This window comes from Gadus morhua, chromosome 22 (assembly GCF_902167405.1).
Source record: "Gadus morhua chromosome 22, gadMor3.0, whole genome shotgun sequence".
Lineage (NCBI taxonomy): Eukaryota > Metazoa > Chordata > Actinopteri > Gadiformes > Gadidae > Gadus > Gadus morhua.
In genome coordinates this window covers 8,779,877-8,790,973 of record NC_044069.1, presented here as the reverse complement: position 1 = coordinate 8,790,973, position 11,097 = coordinate 8,779,877, and the positions used below count along the sequence as shown (strand labels likewise).

At 48.1% G+C, this 11,097-nt stretch overlaps 1 protein-coding gene across 2 annotated transcripts in view; it reads left to right on the top strand.

Moving 5' to 3' along the window:
- Positions 1-10,251, top strand: part of trps1 (trichorhinophalangeal syndrome I) — a 112,475-nt gene extending 102,224 nt beyond the window's left edge. For both annotated transcript variants that reach the window (XM_030348088.1, XM_030348089.1), the window contains exon 11: positions 3,177-10,251. In XM_030348088.1, coding sequence (XP_030203948.1) covers positions 3,177-5,054 — 1,878 coding nt within the window. In that variant the 3' untranslated portion in view covers positions 5,055-10,251. The remainder of the gene's footprint in view (positions 1-3,176) is intronic.
- Positions 10,252-11,097: the final 846 nt, after the last annotated feature.

Below are 11,097 nucleotides of genomic sequence, written 5' to 3'. Positions count from 1 at the left end.
CACACAGACAAAGACACACACACACACACACACATACACACACCCTAACTCACACACACACACACACACACACAAACATTGTGTTGGTGTTTGTTTGCTTAGTCAGTTGCCTCCACCATGACTGACAGTCAGCTCAGCTGTATCACACAACGCCTTCCAAACCCCAAGCTGAGACCAACACATTTCATCATCCAGATAATTGACTTGGCGTCATATAAATCACACTTTGATTGAGGCTAGCTAGTAGCACGCTAACAGCGCTACCAGCATCAGGCTATGTAGCATCAGCATCTGATGCTACGAGCACTCTACAGCAATTAGAGAATGGAGCTTTAAAGGGATGCTGCCATGGCCATTTTCCCTCCCTTTCTGCCCCTGCGAACGGCCCAGGTTCAACCCAGCCTTTTTATTTCTGGTCTCATCTGTGGCCCCAATCACGTTCCAGCTCCCCTCAACATTTGGCAATCTTCATGACGACCATATTTTATATCCCATAGTAAAAGTTTTATACGCTCTACACACATTATTAGAGAGGATCGCAGCTAGTAAAACGCTTGAGGGAAGGGAGGAGGAGGGAGGGAGGGGGAGAGAGAGAGAGACATGGAGAGACATGGAGAGAGGGCTGGAAAACAGGGTGTTTGTGGAGTAGGAAGGAAAAAACAAACAAGGGGTAAAGTAGGGAGCGGGAGGGAGAGGGAGAGAATGAGAGACGACGAAGGAAGGGGTAGATGGGGAGTTGGTGTAAGGGGAGGAGGGGGAACATTAAAATAGGAATGGGGGGATGTATTGCAACTTTTGAAAGAGGATACGTTAATGAGAGAGAGAGAGAGAGAGGGAGAGAGAGAGAGAGAGAGAGAGAGAGAGAGAGAGGGAGAGAGAGAGAGAGAGAGAGAGAGAGAGAGAGAGAGGGAGAGGGAGAGGGAGAGAGAGAGAGAGAGAGAGAGAGAGAGAGAGAGAGAGAGAGAGGAAGAGAGAGAGAGAGGGAGAGAGAGAGAGAGAGGGAGGGAGAGAGAGAGAGAGAGAGAGGGAGGGAGGGAGAGAGAGAGAGAGAGAGAGAGAGAGAGAGAGGGAGAGGGAGAGGGAGAGGGAGAGAGAGAGAGAGAGAGAGAGAGCTCTGCAGTAACAGAGCTGTCGTATTTCATCAAAACACCACTTCACTTCTGTTGGTCCACCACATTTACCTGTCAGCTGGCTGTGTGTGTGTGTGTGTGTGTGTGTGTGTGTGTGTGTGTGTGTGTGTGTGTGTGTGTGTGTGTGTGTGTGTGTGTGTGTGTGTGTGTGTGTGTGTGTGTGTGTGTGTGTGTGTGTGTGTGTGTGTGTGTGCCTCTGTGTTGATAATTAAAAGCTGAAAGTCAAATTTTACCTCAGATCCCTAATGAACCATTTTCCCCCAAATGAAGAGAATAGGGAAAAAAAGGGATTGTATTTTTTATAAGGAATCCCCAGACTTTCACCTCGACCGACCAAACCAATTATTTATCATTTGATAAAGCAGAAAGACAGTTTGGAAGACAGTGAGGCAGGCAGGCTGGCAGGCAGACAGACAGACCGACCACCTCCATACTTAAAAGCACTCTTAACACATAAAGGTAGAAATCTCTCTCTCTCTTCATCCATCTTGCACATGCACATACACACACACCCGCACATATACACACACACATATGACGGGTTCATTGTGCTGGAGCCGGGACGAAGGGAGATTTGAGATTTAAAAGGATAGTCGTTTTGTTCCTTTTTATTTTATTTCTTTGGGTATTAAATAGGTCTTTATAGTTTTTAATCTTGCATGTTTTTATCTCGCACATTTGAGTTAATAGCTAATTACATATTTATCCCTTTCTTTCCTTCTTTACTTTCTTTCTTTCCTCCTTTCATTTATTCTTCTATCATTCGTTTACGCTTTATTTTCTCTCTTTTCTTTCTTTCTTGCTTCCTATCCTCTTTTTCTCTTTTTCTTTCCTTCGCTCTTTCTCTCTGTTTGTGTTTTACTTTTCTCACACTCCTTCATGCCCCTTTTTTCGGTTTCCTTTTCTGAGGTGATTGCTTTCAAAGTGCCAGGGTGCATGTATCAAACTCTACATCAAACCATCACCACACACACAGACACACACACACACACCACACACACACACACACACACACACACACACACACACACACACACACACACACACACACACACACACACACACACACACACACACACACACACACACACTCGACCAGTAAACTAGACCCACACACACACACGTAAACCTTCTGATGAGCCCAAAACTATACACACTGACACAAACACAAAACAAACACACACACGCACTCTCAAAAGGATGTAAAATGTGTTGCAGATTAACCAAATATTCATGTAAACACCCCGAACACACACACACCCACACACACACACACAAGCAATCTCTTTCTACTGACTTCATCAGAAACGCCGGAAGCAACTGACAAACTTCAGTGAGAGATGGCGCAGAAGGCCAGAAGTCGTGCTTTGATGTCAAAAGTCAACATTGAAATGAGCCGTGGTGCATTTGCAACATTCTTTGTTTATCACCCGGTTCACTTTTCCCAGCCTTCATTCTCCGAGAGTTGTTAGAAGGAGAGAGAGAAATAAAGTGATTAAAGGCATGCTCCCTCTAACACGGTGAACCATTTGACCTCACTTCATCATCAATGTCTGGCTTGCTTGTTGTCATGGTGACGGGCTGAAGCGCTTGCTTGTCATCCAAAGGATCTTGATATATTTTCGTGGGAGAGATCCCATGACCTCCTTGCGCTAAATGAGTTCTAGGGGCGCTGCTGATTGCGACTGAAAGCCTGGTGCGATGAGTGCCGACGAGGCTGTCATTAGGTTGACGTCATGTAACACCCCCCCCTTGTGACCAGGGCAGGTACTGCAGCACTCATTTGGAAGGGAGGCTGGACAGAGCTACGGTCCGACGGTTAGGATCCATGAGTCATATTTAGTAATGTGAGCTGTCATCTCAAGGGCTTCGCTTCAAGCTCCAGGCCAAACTTCCTCAGGATGAATTAGAAGGGAGCTTCTGGACGCCAGGTTTATCGTACTTTATCGCTCTTTATTAAAAGGAGGTATGTTAACAACTTGTGTCGGAACCAATTTAAATAACTTTACGACTTCCTCTCTCTCTCTCTCTCCCTCCGTCTCGCAGACGCCGCGTCCGCTGAACATCATCAAGCAGAACAACGGCGAGCAGATCATCCGGCGCCGCACCCGGAAGCGGCTGAACCCGGACTCTCTGGCGCCCGACAACGCCGCCCCGAAGCAGCAGCGCATCGCCAGCGAGGACCGCCTCAACGGGGGGGAGGAGCTCGACCGCGGCTGCCCGCCAATCAAGAACCAGCAGCCGTCGCCGCGCTCCCGGTCGCCGCGCTCCACCCAGGCCTTCCTGGCCAATCAGACGCTAGAGATCCACCGACGAATGCCGCCGCTCCTGCTGCCCGCCCACCCGCCCACCTCGCTGGTAGCCGAGGGCAACGGTGGCAGCGGCGGTGTGGAGGCCGGGCTGGGCTCCAAGGGGGAGGGGGGAAAGGGGGGCGGGGGCTCGGAGAGGGGCAGCCCCATAGAGAAGTACATGCGGCCCTCCAAGCCGTCCAGCTACTCGCCCCCGGGGTCCCCCATCGAGAAGTACCAGTACCCGCTCTTCTCCCTGCCCCTCCCCCTGGCCCTCTCCCCCGACCTCACCTCCGAGTCCGACTGGCTGCGCTTCTGGACCAAGTACAAGATGGCCGCCGCCTCCGGGGTGCCCGGCCTGGGGGGCCTTGGCAACCCCGGGGCGTTGGGCGGCAACGCCCACTACCTGGGCGCCATGGTTACGCCGATGATCCAGCAGCAGCAGCAGCTTCAGCACCATCTCCAGCAGCAGCAGCAGCAGCAGCAGCAGCAGAGCTACAAGGTGCCTTACTGCGGCTCCTCCCCTTACTCCCCGCTGCCCCCCCCGCCCTCCGCCCCGCCACACTACCCCCCGCCCCCGCTCCACCCCCAGACCCCCAACCCCTCCTCGTCCTCCCTGTCCCCGGAGAACGACGCTCCGCTGGACCTGGCCATGAGGCAGAGGGACTCGCCCAACGCCTCCGCCGCCGCCGCCAATGCTAACGGCGCCGAGAAGAGGAGGCGGGCGTCGCCGCTGGTCGTCGAGAGGAGGAGGCGGAGGAGGGAGGAGGAGGTGAAGGAGGAGGCAGAGGAGAGGGCGGTGGAGAGGATGGAGGAAGGAGGCGTGCGGAGAGACGAGGAACAGGAGCGGCAGCAGCCGCCGCCGCCGAGGGAGGAGGAGCAGGAGGAGGAGTCAGCGGCGAGCGAGCCCAGGGCGTCGGTGCTGAAGAGCCCGCCGTGCGCCCCCCCGTCGACGGCTCGCGCCCCCGCCACGGCGGAGGCGTCCACGCAGGACGACCTGGCCCACCGCTGCGTCCACTGCGGCATCTATTTCCTGGACGAGGTCATGTACGCGTTGCACATGAGTTGCCACGGCGACGGCGGCCCCCACCAGTGCGCCTTCTGCCTGCACGCGTGCGCCGACCGCTACGACTTCACCACGCACATCCAGAGGGGGCTGCATCGCTACGGCGACAAGGCCAAGGGGGACCTGCGGGAGGAGGTGGTGGAGGAGGAGGAGGAGGGCGACGCCCCCCAGGAGGAGACGGTCGTGCTGGAGGGCAAAGGTCAGCCGACGACGGCGGAGGCGGCGCCGGAGGAAGAGGAAGATGACGACGGTGAGGAGGAGCGAGGCGAGGTCGCGCTGGAGGGCGGCGACGATGCGGCAGGCGAGGGCCAACCCGACGGGGGGAAGGTTGCCGACGGTGACGGGGATGATGCTGATGCTGATGAAGACGGTACCACGGAGGCTGAGAGGGAGTCGGAGGAAGGTGTGCGTGACATCATCCCGGAGCAGGAAGCTAAGGGCGAGGCGGACGCCGACGGCGGTGATGATGAGGTATCTTCAGAGACAAAGGTCACAGAGGTCACCGAGGAGATGGAGCTCACCGAGGCGGATGCGCCGGACGCCAGCTCTCCTGGGGACATTCCGTCGTAGCCGGCTGAGCAGTGGCCGTCAGGGCTCCTCTCGGACTAACTCCAATGGGCCCCCGAGGTCGACGCCTGATTTGTTAAAAGGCTGGTCATGTGATTCGGTCAAAACCGAAAAAAAAAAAAAAAAGGGATTTTCTTTTTTTTCTTTTGCCTGATAGGAATGGAAACCATTTGGGAATATCGTGCTTAAGTCTGTTTCAGGAAACAGTCTGGTCAGATGCCTAATGAACAATCGATTGGTGGGATTGAAGATGAGACGCGAGTCGAAGGCCTGAATGTTGAGGATGAACTGCTCCTACTTTGTATTCTCTGGCCTTTTGACTCTGAAGGAAGCTGCCCTTCACTTGCACAGTTGCCATATAAAGCAGAGTGGAATATACGTGGAAACAAGCTTTTCTTTCAATGAGACTCAAAGCCCAGATTCCAGCAAAAGCGATCTCCTAACCCAGGTCCGAGATATGTTCGTACCCCAGTCCTACCTAAACCGATTTCAAGGATTTGCTCCGGTTCACACTCTGTAAAACCGGATCAAACCTGAATCTACTTTCATTGCGTTGTGTTCCAGCTACTTCATAGGAACTTTTTTAATACACCTAAACTGGTCTTAACTCTCTAAAAACTAGGTGGTTATTTTAGTTTTGTTTGTTTTATAAATCTGATTAGCTGGTATTTATAACCTGGTGGTTATAACCCCTGCCTTATCGCGGCCAAAATCTGAACCCTTTTCGAACAAAGACGCAAAGTATGGCCGTCAGAGGAGAGCGGCCTACAAAGACTAGAGCCAAGATGGGAAATGGCGACAACTCAAACTGCAAAAAAAAGAAGGAAGAAAATGCTTAAACTGGTTTAAGTTTTCTTTTTCGGATGACTTTCGGAACGTGTTTAGTTTTGTTGCTGCATTTATTTCAATGCTGTCTCGATCTGGTCGGAACCTGTTTACACGGCTCTAAAATCCAGTTGGAACCGGTGAGGCAGCAGTGGACCCGAGGAGGCCTGAGGGCTGGCCTGTCGTCTGCCCGGATCAATTCAAGTGATATTATTTTCTATCTCTCCCTCCGTGCCAATGATACTAGCTATGTGCCTGGCTGCCTGCCTAATAGAACAAACCAATTATTAACCTGCTTAACATTTATATTAATAATAGTAATAATGATAATAATGTTATAGTAAAAAAAAAAAAAAGAACATGCAATTTGCTATATTTTCTCGTATGTTATTTCTAAAGGCAAATAATGCTTTGTTGTTGTTAATGTTTTTGCATTAAGTGGTGCTACAATAGGTAGGCCTTACTTTATTTTGGTTTTACATTCTTCTGAGTTTCGGGTGGGATGTCTTGATTTTTTTTGTTGTTCTTTTGTGTTATTATGCAGACGTTTTGTTTTTTGTTACCATGACAACAGCAGTCCCATGGAAACGGTACAGCGAGAGACGTGGTTGTGTGTACTTAACGTGTGTGTGTGTGTGTGTGTGTGTGCGTGTCTGGAGGTGTGTGTAGGATGCTTCCGTCCCAAGGTGATGATGATGATGATGATGATGATGATGATGATGATGATGATGATGATGATGATGATGTAAAGAATATGAAGTCTTGCTCAGGGTTCCCACAGACGCTCAAAACACAAACCAAGCTCCAGTCCAAGATGTCCGCTGTCACTTTTGTCTTACGTGCGTCATCATTCGATACCTCCTCCTCACAGTCGGTTCGACGCGGTCTTAAGTGTGTTACTTCTAGTGTTTTGTTTGGTAGGGAAAGTCGCATAGGGAGTCAAACCCTAGTTTGTTTACATTAGCCTCATAGGTCAAAGGATGAGTCAAGATGGTGTTGGATTCAAACTACATGGCAGTGAATTCAGAAGTTAAGGTCCTGGTATTGCTGTTATATGAGAAAACACAGGAAAACAAATTTCGCAGTTCAAAAGTTCACGATTTTATTAAAGGAAAAACTAATTTAAATTGTTTGAGGAAACACTATCCATACCACCATTTTGCCTACAAATCAAATCAAAACACTTGCGTTTCAGGAGAACAGTAGGTGCTCCAAATAGAAAAGGTTTCAAAACGTATTATTATATTTTCAAATCCCCAAATAGCCATTCCCTGAGGATAGCCCCTCCCCCTGCTGCACAGCTGCCTTAGTTGCTAGGAGACGGTGACAACAACAAAAACAAAACAGGAATATGATCTCGAACTGACTCTTTTAGTCTGAAGCAATGGATGAATAGAAAGAAAAGGTTATAGTATTTGTTTTCGTGAGGTTCTCTTTATTTTCAATGCTTTTTTTCCATCCAGTATATGTATTAACGGAGGAGTCGGTTATCACGCCAGTATTTGTATTATTATTATGAAATATAATATTGTTATTGATATCACATTGATACAACAGTAGTAAGATTTTGATTTTGACAAAAGAGCTAAGCCGTCCAGCTGGTGTGATAACGGACACAAACTGCGCTGTTAGTCGCCAAACAGACTGAACGAAGCGGTTGCGTTGTGAACTGAACCAGCGAAAGAGCCAGGAGACCACAGACGAGACCTTTATTCTAATGGTTATCCAAAGAAGTATGCAGATCTCACCTCTTAACATCACACGTTGTGTGCATACACTGCGTCCCAGCCTGATTAAATCACCTTAATGTAATTCACAGTAAAACAGTTATTTCATTTAAACAATCCATTCTTTAATGTAGGGGATAACCTTGTGATTTACATCTCAAAGATTAGAAATCGATCTTGACCAAGTTTGAACCGTGCAGTAAACACAAGTTGATCCCCTCCGATATGACTTTGGAAACGCTAGAGTTATGCAACCCCTTACTTGTGCCTATGACCCGACTGTTTTCCCCACAATCACAGAAAACTTTTGAAGCGGCCAGGAAACCGCTGGTACTTAAATACATATGGCTATGCAAGCGTTAAAAACCACATCGGTAATACAACTGACAAGGAAACTGTTAAGACTCATCAATCAAGACTCGTATCTTTCCGGAACTTGCCATATCCATGCATGCTACGTTGAGTCGATGCTATTGTCTATTTTAATTTCAAAATGGGTGTTTCGTCGAGGGACGTTTGGATGGGTTCACCGGTACCTGCACGATGGGTCCGCCTGTCAGGATAAAGATTTCTTCACTCCGAATCTGTCAAATGAAAAGTTGAAGCGTGACAAATCGCCAAAATCTAATCTCCGGAGTCGACACCAGCTGGGTACGGCCGCTGCTCTTTCTGATTGGCCGAGAGCAAGCGGAGAAGTGACAACACCTGGCACTAATTGGTTGCTCGTTTCGGGGCTATTTCCCGATGCCCCTTGAAGCCAGAGTTTTAGCATTGTGGAACACTTAAGGGAAACTGTGTAACCCATCCAACGCCCGGTTGAGAAAACCTTACGGAGGCTTTTCCCACCGCCCAATCGGTGTGCGGTATTTTACCCCTTAAGGATCCGAATAACTAAAACGTTTTTTTTTTTAATTTTGAAAGGACATCCCCGGTAATTCTAGTCTGTTCATTTTTTCTTTATTTTCAATTGCGTCTGCCGTGTGCAGCAACGGTCGCTCCGCTGCGCACCAGTTGTTCCGTGCGGTGCGGCTCTCTCGGTGCCAATACGGAGCACTTTGTAAGGTCGAGAGCTACGGGGGGGACGACAATCCGCCAGCAGGAGAGGAACGCATAAATACACGAATCAAATGAAAACCTGTTTACAACTGCCAATGTAGCAAATAAAATAATAATGAAAAACGCGGGCGCAAAAAAAAACAACGAATACATGAAGGATCCCCAGGGGGTGGGAGCCTTTGGTCGGACAAGAGGAGAGGGAGAGAGGCAACGCTGGTACTGCCTTGTAGGCCTTGAAAACAATGGGCAAAGCAGGGGAGTGCATGTTTTAGGGCGTACACATGGGAAGTGATATTATCTCTTGAGTGTGCACTCAGCTTTCATATCTTGTTCAGAGTTCTGCTGTCCAATCTGTTCTGTTTGCTCCTCTTTCCCTCTATTTCTCCTCTGACCCTTTTGTTTTCCATACTTAACGTTTTTGTCTTCACACAACGGTTGTTTTATACGGTTTGTTATTTTCCTGGATTTATCCATTGACATGTGTGTCTCTCGTTCTCTCTCCCCTGCTGTACGTCAACCTCTCTCGCCCGACCCTCCCAATCTCCGGTCTTTTCCCTGCTAGAGCTGACGTGTGATGTTAAAAGCTATGCTCAGTCTGCCTGTATTCGCCGTGCGTGTGTGTGTGTGCGTATGTTTGCTGATCCCGACCTTGTGAGGACCTCAGCATGTCCTCACTTTTACTTTGTAAGTGTCTTTGACTTCGGGTATCGAAAGTATTTTCACATTTCAAAGTAATTGCAGCACTAATTGCAGGCTTTCAACGTTTTTTTACGTTTTTGATTAGCTTGTTATGATTGGCGTGCTCTGATTGGCTCGTTCTGATTGGTCCACTTGTGTGGCTCGTTCTGATTGGTCTACTTGTGTCGGGTCGAGTTTTAGTTCTCTCGACTCTTAAGGGACCATGTGAGCTGTTGGGTGTAGTGGGAACGCGTCTGTGTGTTTCTGTGATGTAACCACATCTGAATCCCACTGCTGGAAGGATGTTGGTCACTTCCTCTGTTTCATAGAGATTTATGTTAGCGTTTACATACGAGGCCTTAAAACTTAGCTCGATTTTTGTTTTGTTTGTATTTCTTTGTCATCGCTCAATGCCTTGCAAAGTGTTGACACAATTCAGCTGTGTTGCTTGCACGCACACAACCGCACACACACAGATATACACACGTGGTACAGAATGAGTGTGTGCATATTGGGATGTGATAACTTTGAGACAAAGAAGATAATAGGCCAGTTTAGAAATGGTCAAGTACATACACATAAATACACCCACGCACACACCCACACACACATCGACTTTGTACATTTAACCGATATGTTTTCGTTCGAATTTTGTCTATTTAGTTTAATCTTTTTTTTTTTTTTTTTTTAATAATGGGATTTTTATTTTGTATTATTTGTTTCCTATGTTGTATTTTATTCAGCTACTTTCGTGTACGTTACATCGTCTTTTAGGATTTTTATGTCATGCAAAAAAAAAAAAATACTCAACATATTTTGACAGCCAAGAGAAGTTTGTTACACAGCTAAACTTGAAGAATAATGTCCATGATATGATGATGATTAATAAAAGTAATAACAGGCATATTTGAAGGCATCTGTGTCCGTGTGTTTTTGTGGCGTCTAAAAGGATGAGTCCATTGGTTCCATTATACAAAGCGTGTCATTCCCTGTGCAGTGCATGCATCACAACCCACAAGCTCCTCTTTTACAGAGACCACACAAGATGTCACGCTCACGACGACTCCAGTCTTTCGCTCTCCCTAGGGGGACGAGAGGCTCTGTGAAGCCCCTCAAAGAGACACGCTCGCGTGGGCGGCTGTATTTGGGACATGATGCTTCATCTAACCTAATTACTATTTGCTCATTTGTGTTACCGGATGCTTTTATTTTATGCAAAGAGACTGCCACTGAATACATATGCATGCCGTTAGGTGAGGGCGTCTTGCTCGAGGGTGCCTACTACAGGTTACGCCGCAGGCATTGGGGATCGATCCCAGTACCTTAAGGCCAGTAATACCCCGTCTTCCCCGTGGTTTATGAGGGCTGTAATCGTCTCTCTCCAGACCGTTTCACAAGAGGTGCTGAAATGATTTCCTCCATGACACTCTCACACTTTCCTCCTTTTGGGTTAAGTTAGTGGTTTACATTTTTTTTAGGGGTCTTAAGATAAGAAAGTAAATCATATCCATAAATATGAGGTATCAGTTTTGGGGGGGAGAGGAGTAGGGGTGCAGAGGAGTGATGGGGAATCCCCAGACATGACCCCCATTTATAAGCAGTGGTGTGGAATACCAACTGAGAGATTTCAGCGTCAAACAGCCCGAACCCCCCCTCCCCCCCCTCCCACTAGTTTCGGATCCAGCAGTCCTGTGGCACGATTAGGTTGTTTGAGAAAAGGCAACATGCGTAATTAATGAATGCACATGGTATAAAAATGC